General features: G+C 36.6%; 1 protein-coding gene across 1 annotated transcript in view; it reads right to left on the reverse strand.

Annotated features, from left to right (window-relative positions):
• Positions 1–23,354, reverse strand: part of CCDC141 (coiled-coil domain containing 141) — a 187,336-nt gene that overhangs the window by 78,199 nt on the left and 85,783 nt on the right. The window contains exon 7 of the mRNA XM_008567053.1: positions 6,893–7,087. Within this exon, the coding sequence (XP_008565275.1) occupies positions 6,893–7,087 (195 nt within the window). The remainder of the gene's footprint in view (positions 1–6,892; positions 7,088–23,354) is intronic.

Below are 23,354 nucleotides of genomic sequence, written 5' to 3' on the forward strand. Positions count from 1 at the left end.
GAATTCTGAGCCCAGATTCATACCTAGGCAGCCTGGCTCCAAAATCCACTGTTATTTTAGCAAAATGTCATGCTAGCAAATGTTTCTAAATCTTCACTTAATACTCTATAATTCCATTTATTTCACACTCCAATTCTACCCTAAAAAGATTTTGTACAATTTATCACCAATTATAAGAACTTTTATCATTGAATGATACTCCCTGAAGTAGATAAGAATTATTAGACCTACTTTAGAGAGGAGAAAACTCAAGCTCAAAGGTAAATTGATTTGTCATACAGCCAGTCATCTATTCACTCAGTCAACAAAATTTTTTGAACATTAGGTGGCATGCAAAGATGATTAAGACAATCTCTCTCTAACAAGCACAGAGAAATACTATGGAAATAATAGGAAATAAGCAATTAATGCTGCCTGGAGACTTCTCAGAGGAGGTGATATGTGTGATGACCAGCCCTTTACATAGCACTATTGCCTTCTCAGATACAACACAGAGATTGAGCTTGAAATGTGTGTTCCTTGTGTATTAAAGTAATTAAGCTTTCCTCTTTCAAAATGATCTCATCCCAATTATCTTCAATCAGTATAATCTCATATGAGCAATCTTTAGCTCAAGTACCCATACAATTCATTGTAACCATAGTGTAATTGGCTTTAAAACTCCACATTTTATAATATTTCATTGTTCTCGGTCATTCCAATAATTATTGAGCATCTGCTAACTAGAAGGCACTGTTCTAGATGTTCTGGTAAACACGAAGTGAAATGTACATGTTTCTTACCCTTAAGGAATTTTAATTTAGCAAAAGAAAGTAAATCTTTCCAGAAATAACTATAATACAAGGCAGAATATTTACTGACAATAGAGAGATGCAACAGTCTGAAATTGTGCACAGAAAGGAAACCAATTAGTACACTTATGAGTTAGAAGTCCACTGGTAGCTTTATTCAAAAGATACCCATGAGTAAGTGACAATAAAATTGAATGTCTTGATTATAAGACTGTTAAACATGGATTGAGTTGTGGGCTCTCATGAGAAATGTAAGATATTAAAGGCATGCCTTCTTTTCTGTAATTTCTTCAACCGTGTGTGTGTGTGTGTATATGTATATGGTTTTATGCTAATAGTTTAGCCATATCTATCAAATATTTGCTGTGGTTTAAATAGCCTGACCCCTGAGCTCTAAAACCAAAGATTTCTAAACCCTAACCTCATCCTTCTCTCAGAGGACAAGAAGAGGGTCAATTAACACATTATCAGCTTCTCCTGGTGAGGTCTGCCTCATCAGGACTTTTTTAAGGATATGTGCAGCATTAAATAACTCCTTAGCATGCTATTCAAGACCCTTCCTGTCCCCCTACCTACTTCTACCAATTTTGTCTCTCACCACTCTGGGTTTACACCCTACACTTCGGTCAAAATGAATTTTCTTAGGTTCCCCAAACACGGCATGACTTTGTATCATCCAGCTCTTCCCCAATCCCTTCTTGCTCCACCCTTCCAAACTTAGTTCGGTGGTCTACAGAACCCCTCCTCAACACTCTTTCCCTGGGCCAGGTTCAGGGTCTCTGTCTGTGTTCCCTGATGCTCTGGGATTGCTCTGTCATGGCTTTCCCACAGCGCATGGCACTTCTGTCACCTTGCCTGGCCTCTGAACTAGACTGAGAGGGAAGGCAGCGATTGTCTCTTTCATTGCTTTAGCTCAAGTACCCATCCGATTCATGGTAACCATAGGAATACGACATATTAGCCAAATGCAAATATGAGAGAATGAAGGAAGGGAAAGCAAGTTACTTTAGTTGTTTCTAAGAGGCAGGGAAGTTGTTTTGGAAAAGACGAATCTGAGACAGGCTGCTGAAGAACTATGAAACTGAAAGTAATTACATTTTCCTTGATATCTAATAACAAATAGATAATTCCTTGAATTCATTTATAATATCTCAACAAATTCCTTCTGGATAATAATTTTTTAGGTCCTCTGCTTGGGCAGATTTCTTCTTTCAATCTGTACAACTGGTCCGTTTTAATTAATTGCTTTTCACATCTGGGCCTAAAATGTATATATTTTGAAAATGGTTAAATGGCGTATACATACATGAAATAAAGGTACCAATCTCCGTGCTTAATTATTTTTTTTTATCTGAAACAATGACGTGGCTATAGGCATTGCTGTTTTGCATCACTGTACATATCTTGAAAAAGCAATGTCATCTTTGTATAAGACATTAAATTTTCAACAGTGATGGCAGAAGCAATGGAAGCCATGACAATCATTCCATTTCAAACTAATTTGTATGTGTTTCTTCAGCTACCCCAGCTTTTGCTTCACTTGTTTTCAGGCTGACCATCCAAAGACCAGACCATGTTCATAAAGTAGGTTTGGCTTCAGTGTCCTCTGCTTGCTTTCCTCAATGAAATCACGTGCCTGGGGCCCAAAGGCGTGGGATATGAAACTTCATGGCCAATCGGCCGTGTTTTACAGCTTTGGATTCAGTCATAGCTGTCACACTGTCATAGGCTCATGCTGTTCTGCTCTTGAGATGTATTATGTATTTATCTCTGATTCAAACCACATTCCCTAAACAATGATAAATACATTTTGGGTGGTCAATAAATACTAATCACAGCTTTTTTTCATGAACATACCAGATATATAATAAATAAGGCAATCTATAATCATGAAGGATGAAAATTTGGGGGGATCAAGATGAGATACTGTGATAGATGCTGTGTTTATGTTTTGTGCCAATGTCCTCATAAGTCTTAGCAACATCTGGTAATTAGAGAAACTCTTCTCCAGTCAGCTGTCATCAAGTGTTGACAATCAACCCTTACCTGTATTTGCTACTAAGTGATTTAACAATTAGGCTCACTAAACACAGTGAGAAACTTTAAAAAGAAAAGGAAGTATCTCAGGTTCTTGAGGTATATGTCTCAATCTCCACTTGAATCCAGTAGCTGGGTTATGACAAGCATCAGTAGCAATATTTCTAACTCCTATGCCTCAACATTGCCACCTGCTGCTCACTCCAGGTTCAAATGAGCACATCTCAAGCCACAGACACTTCTCTGGGTGAGAAACAAGACTGATGAGCCTTGAGTAATCATCAACCCCTAACAGAATTAAAAGGTAATCAATTGTACTCCTGGAGCCACAGGGCAAAGGCAGTGGGGGAACTGTTGTCAATGTGGGCAAGTAGGGGATTATTATATTTTATTGAATTTCACAAATTGGAAAATATATTGGCTGATGGGTTTTTTTTTATGTTTTGTTCTCTGCTGTATCCCTAGCATTTAGAACAGAACCTGACACATAGCAATTGCTTGATAAATATTTACTAAATAAGTGAATACCTAAAGAAGGGTAATCATTCTTGTAGATTTACCACACTATGTATCCAACAACTTCCATAAAAGAAATTGTGACTTTTTTCTAGTAAATAATAATATTCCTATCTAGAATTGGAAGAGAGAAGAATGAATGAAAGGAAAAGGAAAAAAGGGGGAATTTCTGGATGATAGTAACCAGAAACATATGATGAAAATATGGATGAAAAAAGAAATATATATGATATGGGACACTTACTAACAACAGTCCATTATGCACATAAATTTTGACATTCTTTCCTTTTTATTTTAACAAAATTCATAAAAAAATAAAAACTGTATTTTTAAAATCATGCATTTCACTTTTTACTAAACAGATATTCAAGCTGTTCCATTCATTCATTTATATATTACCCATGATGAAAACATATTTTTTCACACTGGTATTTGACTAAAAAATTGAAAAAAAAATTGACTTGGCTTTAACCTAGCTTAAAAAAATTTGGAACAAAAGGTTGTTTGCTGAAAAAATAAATTCATTTATCCATAGTGGGATTGGTTTTCAAGGAAACAAGCTTTTTTTAAAGCTTGTTTAAAGCCGACTTCCTCTTTTTTTCCCATAGTCCTAAAATCCAGATTTGCATGTGTTGAGAGAGAAGGTCCTTCTTGGGTCTCTGGTGCTCCTACACACCTTACTGGTATGCTAAGAATGTATGACTTTGACCCCTCTTTATCTGGGTCATTTTTCAGTATTGAGTCTGCAGCTAACTTGAGGTAATATCCTCTGAGACAAAGAGCAGGCTCGATTACTGCTTGCTATAAAACAGTGGATTCTCCAAGCTTAAAGGTTCCTCTTCTGAACACTGCCCACTGCAGGTGCAGATATTAATCTTAGCCCATCCACATTGCCCCTGTCGAAATTGGAGCTTGGGAACTGAGGTGGCCTTCTGACAATCCAGATGCTGCTTCTGTTGTAACTAAGTCTTTCAACTCTAACCCGGAAGCCATGAGTCTTCTGTCAGCATCCATAAAACTGTGACAAGTTAACATGTTAGCTTGAGAGTAGGGTAAAATTTCAGACCCCTCACAGTTCTTGAGAGCATGACTTTTTCTAAGAATGGGGATGCTTAGTGCACACAAGGCACAACAAAGTGAATTTGCAAAAGGAAAATTCAGTGCTTCAGAGATAAATAATTGATGAGGTAAATTGAAAATAACCCTTCACTAGTGTAAAAAGAAGGTTTAAACTAGAAAAAATATTTTAAGGGAGTTTGAGATTATATTAAGTTGTAAATTCAGTTCTTTATTTAAATGAGGGTTATTTATGATTATTATGTCAAAGATTAAGTGCTGAGATTTTTGTAAAATTTGGAGATTCCACAAAATAAATTAAAAAAGAACAGCAAACAAAAACATTTACAAGTCATGGAAGGATTTTTCTTTAATTTAAATGGATTTACCCACTACATAATTTCATCATCTATTATTTCTTAATAATATGGTGAAGAATTCATTTCAAGAATCATGACTAAACACCCATTTTCCAAACTCCAGCTTCTATTTTTGCTGAGTAAAAGTATCCATTATCTTTCACATTGAATTCTTAGATTTGGAGTTGGAAATTATTTCCTTGATGCTTTGAAAAGACAGAAAGAATTCTATACTTTGAGTGCCACTTGGCTATAGAAAATGCTATAGTATGGATAAATCCCTGCTGAGGATATTATAATTTGAATAGCTAGCATGCCATGGCATTCAGATGATGAAACTAGAAATCAAAAATCTTTGGGGTAAAGAAACGTGCCCTCTTTTCTCCAGATTTATCCTGAATTATTATACGAGTTTGAGAAAGTAACCACTCTGTTCTTTTCTTTTATTTTTGCAAGAGATATTCCTTCTCCCTTAAGGCCCAGGAAAAATGTTAGAAAAAAAAAATCTCCCTGGCAAAATACCAAATAATGAGGGTAAAGAAAGTAAGAGTAAGGGAATGATAACGAACGAGAGAGAGAGAGAGAGAGAGAGAGAGAGAAAGTCTACATTTTGCAAGGTTTGTACTAGAAGCACTGTTTGATAGCAGCATGTTCTACAACTGTTTTCCTTGGAAACAGTATTAATTGACTTGCAGAGAGTCACTCATTTTGTTGAATCAATTTGTAATGCAAATTTAAAAGTTTCTTATTCAAAACCGGGACTGCCTAAGAGAAACTTAACCAGCACCTAACATCTACTTAGTTCAATAGCTCCAGTAACATGCTATGTCTCTTTCCTCTCTTAAAACAAATCCCAAACAACAAATAATTGGACAACAAATAATTCTTTAAATTTTTTTTTACCATAACTCTAGCGCCTCTATTTTGGAATTTTGCTATTCATCCTTTTCAACAAGTTTCTTATTAGTAAAGAAGTTCAAAATAAACTCACTATTTTGATATATACCAGAACACTGTATTCAGAGTGCTGATGCTGTGATTTTAGATCACAGTGTACCCAGCTTCCAGGGATTTTCCCATTATGTCCTGTCACACTGTCTACTTTTAAAAACATCAGTGAAATTTAAGGTACTAAATAATTCTTTTTTTTTTTTTTTTCCTTTTTGTCTTTTTTCGTGACCGGCAACGGATTGCAACCCTCAGTGTTGCGCCCGCACCGGACCGGGACTGGCAACGGGATCGCAACCCTCAGTGCTGCGCCCGCACCTCGCTCAGCCAGTGAGTGGGAACCGGTCTGTATGTGGGATCCAAACCCTCGGCGGGAGCGCCGCTGCGCTCCCAAGCGGCGCACTGTAGCAGTGCGCCACCGGGCCGGCCCGGTACTAAATAATTCTAATAAGGCAGTTTGAAGGTATATATTACATTGGGAAAGGTAGAAAAAATATTCAAATAAGATCACCAGCACCATATACTGAGCCCAACTCAAGTGGTGTGAACAGGTGAGCATTACCACTCGACAGAAAGCACCTGCTACAATCAGTATTAAATGAATCAACAAGGAGAAGCAGAGCACTTCTCAAACTCAAGAAGACCATGAGATGGTCCAGAGCAAGATTCTCCTTTTAGAAGACCTAAAAAGGCTGAGCAATCAGGCTAGGGCATGGTTTCCAGCCTTATGGTTTGCATGCAGAAAGCTTGCAATATTCACGTAATTTTTCCTGATAAATGAGAATGGATTTAAAAAAGAACATTGGCCTTCTGGTAAAAAATTTTGAGGTTTTTAAAAATCTTGATATATTTTATGATAGCTTCCGTCCTCTATGAGAAATACCAGAATGTGGGCACAAGTGTCCCACCCTGCAAACAGACCAATGGCAGCTCTAAGATAAAACCCTCATGAATTTTAATTTTTTAAAGTAACTCTTCACATGTCAAAGCATAGAGTCCCTTAGTTTTGAAAACCAAATAACGGCCAAAATAGGAATATATTTTAAAAACTCTTCTTTGTTATTATCAATTTTGAAATTCTACATAAAGTTTTGACTTCTGTGATGTGCTCCAGCCTGTTGAAGTAATGGCTGTCTTACTGGTCTGCCTGATTACCTAAAATTATCAACTTGACATCATACTGACCTTGTTAGCACTGTTAAAAAAATCATTTGTCTTTTTCAACCAGGTTTTCCTTTCCACCATGAGTTGGCCAAATTCTTCTTGAAGCTGATTCAGTTTCTGGCTGGAAATCTGTAGGTGTTCTTTCTCCACATAGTCCTTTGACAGCAGAATCCCCACTGCCTCACTCTTCAGCTTCTCGACAGCAGAATTCCATTCCTACAAGAGATCACTCCCTTTAGTTTATTTTACACATCTCCCCTGTTATGGGCTATTTGTCTCTGCCCCCCCCCCCCATTCATATATATATGTCTAATCCACAATGTGATGGTATTAGGAGGTGGGGCCTCTGGGAGGTGAGTAGGTCGTGAGGGTGGAGCCCTCATGAATGGGATTAGTGTCCTTGTAAGAAAAAGTCTGAGAGAGCTGCCTTGCCCCTTCCACCATATGAAGATACAAAGAGAAGTTAGCAGTCTGCACTCCAGAAGAGGGCCCTCACCACAATCCCACCATGCTGGCACCCTGATCTTGGACTCCCAGCCTCCAGAACAGTGGAAATAAATTTCTGTTGTCTATAAGCCACCCAGTCTGTTACTTTTGTAACCAAGTGACCAACTTAAACCAGGTCTGTTGTTTAAGCATGGTTTAAGCTTTCTTGCAGATAAAGCCGAACCAACATTTGCAAGTAATGCAGCCCAGGCATGTGCCGTAGAAAAAGATTTGACCCCCAAATAACATTTGGAACCAAAGATCCTCCCCACGGAAACAAGGAGGCCAGGAAATGACTGAAACCTGAAGCACCAGAGACCTTTCAGAAGGGAGGGATCCACTGCTCAGGCAGTTCTGGTTTTGAAGCCCACCACTCCATACCTTACCGTAAATGGTCAAACTTAAAGCCCATCCAATCAAAACCTACCCTGCCAGCACTTCCACATACCAACTTGCCTCCTAACCAATAAAAGTTTGCCCTAACTTCAGATCAGGGAGACAGATCTGAGCTTGCCTCCTGTCTCCTTGCTAGCCAGCCAACCAATAAAGCTCACTCTTCTCATGAAAGCTGGTGTCTCAGAGTTAGGCTTTCTGTGCATATCAGGCAGCAAGCCCACTGCTTGGTAACACTTTGTTATAGCAGCTCAAACTGACTAAGACATCCCCTCACCTTTGTAATCTCTGATATGATTCAGAGAACATTTAGATGTATTGAATGTAGCAGAAATCTGTCATATTTTCAAATCATGAAAGTATAGCAAATACTGTAGTCATAAATGCTGCACTACAGGTTTGAGTACCAAGACATAGAAACAATTAAAAAGGATGCAGAAAAGAGGCTAAAAAGGGAGAGAAGATGACAGTAGAAAGAGGCAGGGAGTTGGGATGAGTGACTGATGGGGCATCCAGCTGCCTGGAATACAGTTCACTTTCACTTCTGTTAACTCTACCTGAAAACATACCACAAATACAGTCGACAGCATTTTTAAACCGTTAACTCATTTTGCCCTATCTTTATTCATTTAAGTATAAAAAGTATCTCTCCCACAATTCAGTCTCTCTGTCAATGTGGGCAAATGTGCACAAGAAAAGAAGAGAAATCATATATTTTATGGCTGTTGTTTTTGTGACTGCCTACATTTAGAACTGAAATTAAGATCTGTTATTCATCACAAAATTAATAGCTGTTATTGTGCAGTAGTTCATTTTTCCCGACCTCAGTTTTGCCTCTCAATGCTTCACTCTGAACGATATATAAACATTTCAGAAAAAGAAAAGGATAGCTTTTTACTTAATGTTGCACGGGGATGCAAAAACAGTAAGTAGAGAATAAAGAAAATAGGAGTTGGAGTAAACCAAACCTATTAACGTTCGATTTACTTGTACGGAAATTTGAGTTTCTTGCAAGAGGACTGAAACCAGATGCAGTGATTATCTCTAACATGGCAGTCTTGTCAGTGAATTTTCTGGCACCCATCTCATCTGAGACTGAGTGGTAAGCATAGGATATTTGTTACAGCATGAGAAATTTAGCACCAGATTTTAAAAATCTCAGTCTGACTTTATCCCCGCTTGTTCCCCCAGTGCAAAATGTCTTATTATTAAGTTACATTTGTTATATTACATTGTATAAAATAAGTATAATTTCAGCACAATTTACCATTACTGTTTTCATTCATTTAACAGGACATACTAAGTACTATGTACCTGGCACTATGCTAGGAGAGATGTCTTGAAGAACATAAAGAAGGGGTAAATTGTAGTTCTTTCCTTTAGCAATATATACATTACTATTGTATGTAATATTCATATATACTTACATTATAAAATATATGAAATATATGCTGGCCCTATAAACACACATTCACACTCACACTCAGTAAGGTAGTATTTTAACTAATAGCAGGTGTTGAAGGTAGAAATTACACATATTATTTTGTTGTGTTCATAGAACTTGTTCTAGTATTTGTGCAAGAGAAAAATATTTTGGTCAATGGATACAAGAATAAGGAAGGTAGATTAAGGGATTGGCATTTTTTGGAGCACCTATTATAAAACTGTGGTTTGTACCTATAATCCTCAAAAATTCTTAGATTAGATATTATTATTTTTTCCTGTATTTACATAGGCTCAGAAGAGTATGCTACTCAAGGTCACATATGCAATAAGTGGCAGTACCAGGACTAGTTCACAGGTCTGTATATCACGAGAGAGACTCCAAAATCTCCAAAAGCAATACTCGTAAGCAAGGACATGGGTATGTGAGTTCTCAAGATCCTTCATTTTTTAAAGAGCTATTGTGTCCCCACTTATGGAAAACTAATATGTGCCACACGCTCGTTTGTAGAGCCCTGTAAATATTGCTTCCACTTAAAAACCATTACTTTCACCTATTGAGAATGAGCAAATATTTTTAAAGCAGTTAGCACAATTTCTGGCACACCCAATATGCATTCACTAAATGTTAGTCCCACTTCTTATCAGTTTTATTGTCATTTATTAGCACCCCCAAATTTGCTCTTTATTTATGGGTATTCCTTTCTCCTAGTTCTAAAATAATAATAGTGGAATGTTTCCTAAAATGTTATTGATCATTGTTATGTATTGATCAGTATTATGAGATAAAGTAAAGCAGATTTCTTTACTGTAGTACCTCTCAGAATCTTTCATATGTTAATATGCACTGAGACTCTCCTAGAGGGAAATGTGTGAAATATTTTGGACAAATTTTCTTGACCAAGAAACCATTTGTTTGCTAATCATCTCAGGGGACCAATGCTCTAGTGGGAACAATGTTGGGAAACTCTGTTCTGTGGCTCAAAGCAGCTGAATAACTTACTAGATTCACCTGCTTTCACAAGTGCTTCTGTTTCTTTCCTTCTTTGTTTCCTTACCCCTCCAACTACTCAATAGTCCCGTTCCTCTCTTTGTACCATATTTTCTTCTTTCTGTTAAGGTCTGAGTGTCATTAATCCTTGATGAACTCAGAGGAAGAAATGCTTAATACATGAAGCCAAGGAATAAGTAGGTAATTCTTTCAGAAAATTTGGCATTGACCTGAACCTTCTGTGCTCATTAGGGGAAGATCACTTAGCAAATATGAAGAACCTGAGAAAGGCCTAGAGAGCTAGGGGGAAGGAAAATGCAGAGGTTAGGATATGGAGAAATGGGTTATTGTGTGCTCAGATAACAACACGAAGCTCTAGGGTGTTGTCTTAACTGTCTGCTAAATAGGAAGTGTTGGTTTTTCTTTCTGTATGTTAGCACTGTGCCAAATGCTTTACGTGTATCATCTCATTTAATCTTCACTACACCCCAATGAGGAAGGAACTCTTATTATCTTCATTTTATTAGTGGGGTAACTGGGCTCAGAGAGATTATGAACTTGCCCAAGGTCCCAACACCAGTAAGTGAAAGAACCAAAATTAAAACTCAGGCAGTTTGACTCCGCAATCTAATCTCTTACCCAGTACCCCACCCCCAGCTCTTCTTGGGGGTGATATACTGTTTTTCCCATTGCAGAAAGATTAATCATATTAGTTTTGCTGAGGTAGAACTTCCATAGGGCGCAGATAAGGCTTGGAGATGGTAACTGTCTTACATGACCCTGAGATTTTCTGATTTAGAATCAGAAGCTTCACCACTTCAAAATAAACACAATTGTCTTACAGATACTATTATAATAGAACATTTACAGCTCAAACTCAGGCTTAGTTTTGCTTAGCAACTGAACCAAAATAATAAAGCTGTTGTCTATGAATCAGAAGAGAAGTACCTGTTCTTTAACAAAGTTCATAAATCTGCCTTTAGTATAAATTTTGCAAGCAACATTCAAGGGAGACTTTTGGAGTAGAGTCAAGTCTTTGAAAATCTACTTTAACCTTGTGCTTCGCATCATGCTATGAAAAGTGGGCTGTGACCTTCCAAAGAAACTGTAAAGAACCATTTTATGCCTCTCATCTTTTTTCATTCTCCATCCCCAGTCTTTTTAATTACATTTTCACATGAACTCTGTAGGTAGTAAATGAATCTGGGTCCATTCAATATTTCTATTCAATCTTCTCAGAAAATTGGTTCTGTTTTTGTTGGGCAATCTACAGGCAGTTTCTGATGCATTTCTATACCATTCTGATGATATATTTCCCCCGCCACTTTTCTTAGGGGATGCTTCCACTATTTTATTTTTAAGGTAAAACTTGCCACAGACATCTGAATCCATCACACTATTTAAAAAATGCAGTTGTCATCCTTGTCAAGGCTGGAGGAACCCAGTGGAGAAAATCTTGGTCCGTTTTCTCTAAGCCTTTGCTGCCTACCTGCTAAGTGTTAAACTTCTAACAGCGTTTCGGTCACTTTGCAATAAAATATTTCCAGTACCTGTACCCACCAGCAGAAAGCCAAAGCCTGCCACTTCCTTGGCTTTTCAATTATACAGAGATGCGTGCATATCTCTGACCCCATAAAGACGTGCCGTGCTGTGTGTTCCTGGGCTTGGGGTGTCTCCATGGGTCACTCCATTATTTTCATTTTTCACTCACAGTGGTAACCCTTTTAAACTGTACATTTCAGTATTCCATTTGCTGAGGAAATTGAGCTTCTCTTGGATCCCTTGATTGAAAGGGTGCTTTTAAGAGGATTAGTGCTGATAGACAAGAAGGCAAAAAGAGTTTTGTTTTTTTTTTTTACAGTCCCAGGTTAGCTCTGAAAATGAAGTTATGGATTGGCATAAAAATTATCCAGCAAGTAGATTCAAAAAGTAAAAATGTTAGCTACTCCTAATGTAAAGAAAAAAAAATCACACTATGTTTAGTTAGTTTTTATTCACATGAAAACTTCCCTGCAGATGAGATTTAACAATCTAACACCATGTGGTAAATTTTCTTTATGAGCTCGACTTCAGAATGTAATTTTTAAGTGGGGGAGGATGGACAAGAAGCAATAGGAAATGTATCTGTAAACTACTAAAAAGTATCAGTTGTGGAGATTAGTGACCAAAATCAGATCTTGCAGAAGTATGTGTTGAGTTCATGTATAGTTCATGAAGCATGGCTAATTCCTAGGCCATCTCATTAGATACAGCCCATTTCTTGCTCAGTCCCTAAGTCTACAGTTCCATTTGGTTCAGCACAAGGAGAATTAACTCATAGACACAAAATCATAGAATTTTATACGATCGCATTAGCAGACGGTGCAAACAAAATAAACCTGGCAATTTTAATCAGAGAATATTTGAAAGCCTGTTTTGAGCAGGAATTTGTTTTAAAGGAAAGTTTAAGCTTTTTTTTTCTTTTGGCAGCTGGCTAGTAAGGGGTTCTGAAATGTTTATGCTTTTGAAGCCCTTGAATTGAGCCCTTGAAAAACTGAAACTCTCTGATTATGTCAAGTTGGATTGCAAATTGGGTGGCAGTTTCCTCTCCTCATGCTCTCTTGGGGGCATTTCTATGCTGACCTATACAAAAGCAAGTGTCACCCTGGAGAAAAGCATCTCACTCCATTCTCCAGTGTGTGCAGAGTTCAGTGCCTACAAGTCATTTGAACTTCGTCCTCACAGTGATGCATTCCAGCAAAGATATGCACTGCAAACAGAAAGAACTGTGATTTTGTGTCTCACCTAGAGATGAAAGAAGCGTGCTGTGTCACCTACCTGCCATAAGGTAGAGAATCACAGGTACCGAATCAGAGAGAGCTCGTGGGTAAGAGCAGAGAACTGGAGCTATAAGTACACTTTTTATTCCAAATTTGTTAAGTAGCTTCAGGCAGAACATTTTGCTTTTTGAGACTACTTTCTCAGCAGTGCAAAGACAGTCACCACCATTTGATACCTACTTCTGCTTCTTTAGTGACTCATCTGTTAATGACAAATAGGCTGGCTTCTAATTCCTGGATTTTAGGCCCTCCCAAAATTTGGGTTATTGGCCCAAATTATCCATAAATTAACCATACATAGATTAGAACTGACAGTCTATGTAATATAAATGACAGATATCACCAAATTAATATCTGAGCATTAGTTGCTTTTTTTTATTAGTTGATTCAAATATTTGAAAAGTTATAAGAAAACAGCCCACAGCTTGGAAGTTTTCTGTTTCCTTTTTCTTTTCAGTGTTTGGCCACTGAGTGGAGCCCACAGTTCGGCAGCACAGATCTGGGTGCTTGTTGCTAATACTGAAGCAAATGGATATGTGGCAAAATAACATTTGAAAGTAAAATAAAATCACAGTAAACCATGCTCATAAGCGAATCTTCAAAATAGTGATTGGAGCAAAAATGCATTTATTTTTTCTTCCTTATTCAACATAGATCTTAGATGAAAATTTCATTACATGGGAAGTCAGGGGTAGAGGGTAGATTTTCCCAAGATTTGTGTCTTCTAAGAACCATTATTTTTTTCTTTAGTGTCTTGTCCTTGTTGTTTTCTTCAGATTCCTTGCTTCTCTTAATCACATTTTCTTCTAGCTGATTAAGTAAGGACAAGAGCCAGATGGTGTTTCCATTTTTAATCAAAATTAATAAGTCTAGCTGGCCAAAATATTTTCATCTAACATAATTTGCCTACAAATTGTGCCATAGTCTTCTAGGTGGTCTCAGTTTATATTAATGTCCTCAGAGGATTTACTTTTTCATTTCTAGAGATTTCTAGAGAATTTATTGATGACGCTTTTAGGATTTCAACACATAATTCAACCACAGGAAAAATTATTTACATTACAATGTTCACCTCTGGTGGAGATGTGCCCTAAATGAAATAGAATAAATTAATAGAAGGCAGGGTCTGTTTACGTCTTATCTACACTGAATATCAGATGTAAGACTAGAGCAATAGCTCCTAAACTTGACTGACTCTTAGTATCTCCTGGAAAAGTCTTAAAAACAAATATTTTCAGATTCATTCCATATCCAGTGAATCATAGTTTTTGTTGGTAGGGTGAAAAAATAAGTATTTTTAAAAACTTAAGCATTTTATTTGAAATCAAGGACAAGAAAATAATACTTACAACCAGTCAAGTTTTGGAACTATTGATCCAGAAAATCCTAAGATGGTAACAACTGACCTAGCATAGTTTGTTTATAATCATACCAATAAATGGAGGATGATTATATAATAATAGTAGTTTTAACCTTAAAACTTTCAACTAATTTGACTCTGTGAAAATTGCATTATTGTATAAAAGACTTCTAAATCTAAAATTTAGTTTTGCAAATTACTTCATTCACTATTGAGCTAGCCTGTGGAAGATACAATGACAAAGTCCTTGCCCTTACACTCTTTAAATGATTAATACACCAATCCATCATGAGCTTAAAACAGCCCTGGTGTATTGTTCAATATCACTAGTCTTAATTCATAAAGAAGAAACCAAAGCATTTCTTTATGCTTTCTCACATTATTGTGTGTGATAAAGGTGCCACTGATTTAAAAGGGAAACCAAGAGTAAAAAAAAAAAAAAAAAAAAAAAAAAAAAGCTGGGAGAGGGTGCAGATCTGATCAGGTTTTTCCTTCCCGAACTTTTCTATGCACCTCACCTAGAGGGTTATTTTTAATCTCCTTGTAACATATTTATAACTGTATTTATAATAGTTTTATTACACTCATCTATTTACTTATTCACTCTATCTTTATTATGGGAAAAAACCTTACCTCTAATGGTATGAAAGAAATCACCTGTCTTCTAATAAGATACAGCCAAGACTAGAATTTCCTCAACTCATCTCCCTTTTTGCAGGCTCTGGTTTTCAGCTTATCACTAAGTATATGCATAAAGTTCTCATTCCATACTCAGTCATCTGTGAACCAGGAGCAAATGATACTGGCATGGGCATTTTATAACTCTCCTACACTGAATGTGGAACAACCTAAATAGCATTATGCAGCACCTTTTAAGAACAACTAATACGAAAGGGATCATTGTGAGCTCAAATGGAAAACAAAACACATGTTTAGCGGAAAGTGAAATGAGTTTCTATCTGGGGAATCTGAGAAGCCCTGTTACAGGATCTTGAATCTGGGCAGGAGTTTCAACTGGTGAGCATAAGAGTAGGACTGGGGAGAAGCAAGGAGTGATGCAAGCAGGACAGAGCCCAAGCCAGAGTGCCAAGGCAAGGGTGTTGGTGTTAGCAAGGAGACACGGAGGATGATTCTGGATCATAAGAGAGATGAAGCTAATCTAGTCTGGGGAATTGATAAGAGCTTCCTATAGGAAGTGCTGTCTGAACTGAGACCTAAAACAAACAGGTGGGAGTTACCTAGGCAAAAAAGGAGTGAAGGTGGAATCTACACGAGTGAATGAGGCTTAAACTGGAAATGAGGGAAAGTGGAAGTAAAGGGAGAAGAGAGGAAGAAAAGAGGGAGGAGACAAAAAGTTCAGGCAGAGAGGAAAGGAGCGATCGATTTCATTTTGTATGACCAAGCGGCTCTGACATGACGTAAAGCATGGCTCCGCAGTGGTTGAGATTTTAAAAAGGGCAGGAAGGTTTTAGACTAGTTTTTATGGGGAATGGAGCAGGGGATTAACATAATAAATGAAGGCTGACTGATAATAGCAAATTACATTTTTAAATAGAACCAATCTGAACAATCATGCGAATTGTTTCATCTTCTTTCAGAATTAGGAAGAAACAGAGAAATCTGGTAATGGAGTTTATTTACAGTATCCCTTGTGGTCCAAGCTCAGTAGCAGAAGGAGGGAGGCCAGGAAAAGAGCAGAGGAAAGGAGGCTGTGATGACAGCAGCTCTGGGTGATGCTGTACAACTAAGCATGGGCCACAGCAGCGGGAAGGCAGAGGGAGCCCAAAACAAAGGCCTTTGCAGGAAAGAAAGTCAAGGAAACCCAAGGCCAGGGTATTGAATAATTCACTAAATGGATTTGAAGTAGCACAGGAAGAACGGAGGCAATTTAGGGCATGAGTGTGTTAAGTCAGAAGAGAACACCTTCTTTGGTGTCCACTTAAAGTGGACTCAATTTCACTATTATTGTTAGGCTAGCAATATTACCATGTGTTGTAATGACAGTAACGATAAAAAGCCATGCTTTACGGGAGTTTTAATTTAAGCACTGACAAATAACAACAACAACACAAAGAAGATGTATGAGGAATTTTTCTAAAAGTCAAAACTCAAAAAACTTTTGCTGAGCATTTAAACTTAATGAGCTGGTGAAGATTCTATAAGCAAAGTGACAGCAGTTAGTTTTAAACCTAGTGATCACAGAGTACAATATTCTTTATTTGCTTTTTCCACTTAGCCCCTTCTTAGATGGGCATAAATATTTCTGAGGAACTTTCTAAATTCAAATTTCCCTTGGAAATGAAGGCTTATGGTTCACTAAGATTTACATTAACACACAAGTTAAGGCCTAAATGGTTACCAATGTGAAAAATCCCATCATTTTGTGTATTTTTCCAATGCTTGCTGGCAAATTTAATACTATTTATACGTATTTTGCCTAATAGTAATGAAATTGTTTCTAATTTATGTTCTGTGAAAAATGACATCTGCTTTTAATTGGGAAGTTCATTAAAAAATCAGACAAGTAAAACAAATTATTCAGTAAAATGAAGACAGAGGAACTGAAATACGCTAATGCAGGTATCTCAGTGTTTGGAGAACTCACTTAATTTCTGCTTTGAGACATTTCAGATTCAGACTACACTATTTTTTTTAAATTAGATGAAACATTATGAAAGGAACAGACTCTGCTTCATTTTATCGATTTTCTTTGTCATCATCAGATATGATGAGAGCTGATTTACTGATACAATAGGTTTTATAGTGATTTTACAATTTTCTCACATACCTTTAGTGAAGGAATTTGGGGATGTAATGAAAGTTCAAATAGCAGAATAGTCAGCTCCTTTATACAGGTTAACATGTGCAGCAGTAAGGAGAAAATCATCCAACGATGCTTGTGAAACACTTGGAAAATATCTGTATAACCTGACAACTATGGTTACATGAATTCTTCGTATTACTCCACATCTCCCAAACCCTCCAAGAGGCCTGCAAGTAGCTCCTATTGTACTAAATATTTCATATAAGTTCTACTTCTGAGGGAATATTCCTATTTAAAAAAAAATTTAAATACTTGTGTTTTGATCTTCAGTTACCTAGGTAATGGGTCTAGGAATAAGTACAATCACAAAAAGAAATTAAGTTCTAACCTTGAACAATCATGTTCACACCTTAAGAGACTCAAAGAGTTATTCAGACTATCACCTTCCAAGTTCTAACAGTGACCCAGTATTTTGATGCCATCACTCACACTCTCATTCTGTAGTTCTTTCTTTCTTAACCTTTGTTACCCAGAGGGTAGTCCAGAGACCAGCAGCATCAACATTACACTGGACCTTGTTAGAAATGCAGATCCTCAGGCCTTACCGCAAGCCTGATGAATTTGCATTTTACCATCCCTGGATAATTCATGAGTACTCTATAGTTTGAGAAGCTCTAGTCTGGAATATGTTGAAGGAGTAGCTTTTAATAATTAGACAGATGAGCAAGAAACAAATGAGAAAAGAATACCAAATGAGAAATTGCAAATGATATGGTCTTATATGTAGAAAACCCTAACTAATACTCAAAAAAACTATTAGAGCTAATAAATTAAATCAGTAGAGTTGCAAAGTATAAGATCAACACTCTAAAAAATTACTTGTGTTTCTACAGACTAGCAATGAACAATCTGAAAAGGAAATTAAGAAAAGTTTCATTTATAGAAGCATCAAAAAAAAATACTTATGAATAAATTTAACCAAGGAAGTGAAAGACTCATACACTGAAAATTACAAAACATTGTTGAAAAAAATGAAAAGCCTAAATAAATGGAAAGACACCTCATGATCATGAGAATTTAGTATCATTAAGATTACAATACTACCTGAAGTTATCTACAGATACAATAAAATCCTTATCAGCATTTCAACAGCCTTTTTTTGAGGAAATGGAAAAGCTGATACTAATATTCATGTGGAATTGCAAGGAACCCTGAATAGCTAAAACAATCTTGAAAAATAAACACAAAATTCAAAAACTCACACTTTTAGATTTCAAAACTTACTATAAAGCTACAGTAACCAAAACAGTGTGGCATACTTGCATAAGGATAGACATATACATCAATGGAATAGAAGTGAGAGTCCAGAAATAAACCCACACATGTGTGGTCAATTAATTTTTGACAAGGGTACCAAGATCATTCAATGGGGAAAAATTTTTTTTCCAGAAAATTGTGCATTAACAACTGGATAGCCATATGTGAAAAATGAAGTTAGACCCTTACCTCATGCCATACACAGAAATTAATGTGGAATGGAGCAAAGACCTAAATATAAGAGCTAAAGCCATAAATTTCTTACAAGAAAACACAGGGATAAACTTTTTGACCTTTGATTTGATGATTGTTTTTAGATATAATGCCAAGACCACAAGAAACAAAATTTAAAATAGACAATTAGAACTTCATCAAAATTAAAAATCTTTTGTTCTTCACTGAACACCATAGTAAAGGGATTGAATAGACATTTCTCCAAAGAGGACACAGAAATGGCCATCCAGCACATGAAAAGATCTCAACATCATTAGTTATTAGGGAAATACAAATAAAAAACACAATGAACCAGCACTTCACACACACTAAGATGGCTATAAAACAAACAAACAAACACAATGGAAAATGGAAAGTGTTAGAAAAGGTGCAGAGAAATTGGAACTCTTGTATGTTGCTGATGGGAGTGTAAAATGGTGTAGCAGCAGTGGAAAACATAGTGATTCCTCATTAGGTTAAACATAGAAATACCAGATGACCCATTAATTTTACTTTAAGGTATATAAACAAAAGAATTGAAAATGTGTTCAAGCAAAAACATGTACATGAATGTTCATAGCAGCACTTTTCCAATAGACAAAAGGTGGAAACAACTCAAATGTTCATCAGCTGATGGATGAATAAATAAATGTGGTATATTCAGACAACAAAATATTATTCAGCCATGAAAAAATATTATTCAACATGCTACAACATGGATAGACCTAAAAAAATACAAAGTGAAAGAAGCCAGACACAAAAGACCACTTCTTATATCATTTAATTTATGTGATATAACAAGAATAGATAAATCCATAGAGACAGAAAGCAGATCAGTGGTTGTCAGGGGTGGCAGAGGGAGAGACGAATGGAGATTGACCACTTAATGGGTATGGGGGTCCTTTTTGGAGGCATGAAAATGTTCTTGAACTGGATAGTCATAATAGTTATACAACACTGTGAATTTACTATATGTCGCTAATAGTAAATTTTATATTATATTTATTTTACCAACTTTTTAAAATAAGCCTGTATTACTTTGTGTTTCTGTTGTGCTGCACATAGTGTGATAAATACTGTTGTGTACGAACAAATTTAATCCTCACAAAAACTGCGTAAGTTTGGTACAATTATTACCCCCTTTCACAAAAAGGTAATGAAATCCAGGTCCAAATACACAAGAAATTGACCTAACAAGAAAGTAGAGATGCTGGGATTTAACTCCAGGTACCTCCCCTGGGCTGCCATGCCATACATTGCCTGGGAGTGTCTATCACTCTACTCTCTAAGATATACTCTAAGATACCGTGTATTGCTGCCTCAACTAATATCTAGTATATCTACAAGATTTGGTAACATGCAATCATTAAAAAACATATTTAAACATATTCAAGTGGAAAACTCATATTGCAAAATAACACATACACAGTTTTGTATATAAAGACACATCTAGTGTATACATACACACATACACAAACACACACTGTTTTGGAATACTAAATTTTATGTATATGTTTTATATTTCTTGTTCATTTCCATACACATCCACACACTGTGTGATTTTATTTATTTATTTTTGTTTAGTTTTATCTATTTCCTAATTTTTCCAAAATGTGAATGTACTATGTAATCAGAAAAATAAAACATTAAATATATTCTGAAAGAGTCACTTTCTTGTACTGGTTCTATTGATGATAATTATGCATTTAAATTATTCAAATAAGTACAAGAGATTCTGCTTTATTTCTTTATCTCATATTTATAAATAATTTGTAACTTTAAACTTGATTTTTTCCTTTGACTAAAGGTTTTGTGGGACCTAAGCATTGGTATTTTTTGAAGATCTTCAAATAATATATTTCAAAGGGATTTGGGGTCAAGATCACAAATCCAATTTATAAAATCACTCAGCAACAAGTGGAAAATATTTTCAATGACTTGGAAAATCAGATTAGATGATGAATCATGGAAGATGATTTTGATCTTGAAGCTGAGGAATGTGACTGCCGCTAGATTAAAACATTGAAGATGATGTTTCCTATACTATTTTCAGTTTGCTTCTCTCCCAGAACTTTAAAGATGATTGTTAATCAAGGACTTTATAAACGATATATAGTCATCTATGAAAATTAAGGAGAATATAGACATACAAAATACATGGAGAAAACCTCTAAGTCAGTGCCCCTTAAATATTAGTGTGGATATAAACCCTCTTGGGAATTTATTAAAACACAGACTTGGACTCGTGATAGGTTTGATGTTTGGAATCTGAGATTCTCCATTTCTAACAACTCTCAGATGCTACTGCTGCTGCTGTCTGGGAATCACACCTGGAATAACAAGGCTGTAAGTCTCCTGTAAGCCATCTCTCCCATAAAAACTGCAATAGTTTCATAAGTGATTTTACTGTATTCAATGTCACTTTCTCCCATTACTATCATTCACGTTTCCTCGGTAATCTTCTAAAATGAAAATCAGCTTAAACTACTCCTTTGCTTGGTGGTATCTCATTGCTCATCAGGTTCCAAACCCAAATGCTTACAGGGGCTGGGCACATAAGGTAAGTGAGTGAAGCAAGGGTGGGAGGGGATGTAATAACGAACAATGGTGGGGACTGTGGCAAACTGGAGTGTACATGCCTTTTCTTTTTTTCTTTTTTGACCGGTAAGGGGATCGCAACCCTCGGCACAGTGTGGTTTGCACCACGCTCAGCCAGTGAGCGCACCAGCCATCCCTATATAGGATCCGAACCCATGGCCACAGGGCCGACCCTGTACATGCCTTTTCTAAAGGAAACAGGTATTATTGGACTCTAGCCAAGAGTTGCTATGTCTATGTGGAAAGGTAAGCTTGACAATGCCAGATCTTTCTACAAATATGGATTTCTTTTATGATAAAATGCCAACATTTTAAGATTGACAATGAATTTTTAAAAGAAGCCAAATCCCCCCTCCAAACTACATAGAATCTCAGGGATTGAAATTCAGCCTTCAGTATTTTTTTTAACACCCCCTGGGTGACTCCAGGGTGTAGCCAGAGTTGAGAGGCATTAATCCAGATACTCCCTCAGGGCATCAACTACAAAGGGCCTGAACTGAACCAAGGGTTGAAGCTATATAAGTACAGGTCCTGAAGGCAGTTCTTCTATGAACATTATTTCTCATGTGTAAAAGAAAGAATGACTATGCCTCCTCAAAGGAGATAATAAGCAAGTATTTGTTTACATATTATTTTAATACATCCTACAACCAATTCTGAGCTCCAAAGTTTGAATTCAAGCCTTGGGGCATCAAGTTGATTTATGATACAATTTAACAGTATTTAGGGTTTGTATTAGAGTTCTCCAGAGAGACAGGATCAATAGGATATGTTATAAATATATGAGAGGGATTTATTGAGAGAATTAGCTCATACGACTGAAAAAAAGTCCCACAATAGGCCATCTGTAAACTGCATGCTAGTAGTGTGGTTCAGTCCAAGTCCAAAGGCCTCAAAACCAGGGAAGCTGATGGTATCCTTGGTGTAGGTCCTGGAACTCAAAAGTTGAAGGGTCTCAAGCTCTGATGTCCGTGGACAGGAGAGGAGTGTATCCCAGCTCCAGCAGGTAGAGAGAGATTCATCTTTTCCCTCTGTCTTTTGTTCTCTCTAGACCCCCAGAGGATTTGGTTCCCACCCACATTGGGGGTGGGTCTTCCCCACCCCGTCCACTCAGACTCTCATACTCTAATTTCTGCTGGAAACACCCTCATGGACACACCTAAAAAAATAGCTTCACCAGGTTTCTCAGCATTCCTTCATCTAACAAGTTGACACCTAGAATTAACCTTCACAGGGTTCTTAACCAAAGGATGGTTTATAATCATCCATGTCTACTATTTCTTTATCTGTTATATATGTAAAAAGAAATATTTTTTTATATTCAGTCAAGAAAGTATACTTTAAAATAATTACCCATACCCAAATATTGTATTCAAAAATCTTTTTAGTTCAATTATTTCAACACATTCTGAATAAGGTATCACATTAATAAGAGCTCTGAACATTGCTGTACTTCTTGTTTTGACTGTATTCCAGTATGAAATGATAGAAACATTTTCAAAGTTTATTTAGAAAGAACTTACTGAGTAGTCTAACAAGCCATATAGATTAGCTCCCTGCTGTTCAATTTAGCTATGGGTGGCAGCAACGTCTGCTTTCTCAGTGTTACCAGATTATTTATATGAATTTCACTAATGACTCCCCAGCTTGATGCCTTATTTCTGTGTTAAGTCTTCTTTGAAAGAAACATTCTCCATTTCTCTCCTCATATCCAGACCCAAACAAAAGTCTAAAATGTAATATGCTGCTTCCTATTAAAGGACATATAAAATTGGATTCTTTCTCCAAGAAGAAGGAATGAGATTGTTTAAAAAAACATAGATAAAAACTATTTGAAAGTTTACACTATGGATGGGAAAGGAAACATTTTTGGAGCCACTTGTAAAATGTGGGTGTTTTCGCAAATACTTTCTGATTGAATTTTTAAGGCTCTTCCTTACAGGTGAGAAAAGTGAGGAGGCTGAAAGAGGTCAAGTGTACCCGAGGTTACATAGTAAGTGATACAGCAGGGATTCAAACCTGTTTTTCTCCATGTAGACACAACCTATTTTGGTATTACAGTCAACTTCCAGGTATTGCATTGCTCCCAGAACATATTC

The sequence above is a fragment of the Galeopterus variegatus genome, unplaced genomic scaffold (assembly GCF_000696425.1).
Source record: "Galeopterus variegatus unplaced genomic scaffold, G_variegatus-3.0.2 Scaffold287, whole genome shotgun sequence".
Classification (NCBI taxonomy): domain Eukaryota; kingdom Metazoa; phylum Chordata; class Mammalia; order Dermoptera; family Cynocephalidae; genus Galeopterus; species Galeopterus variegatus.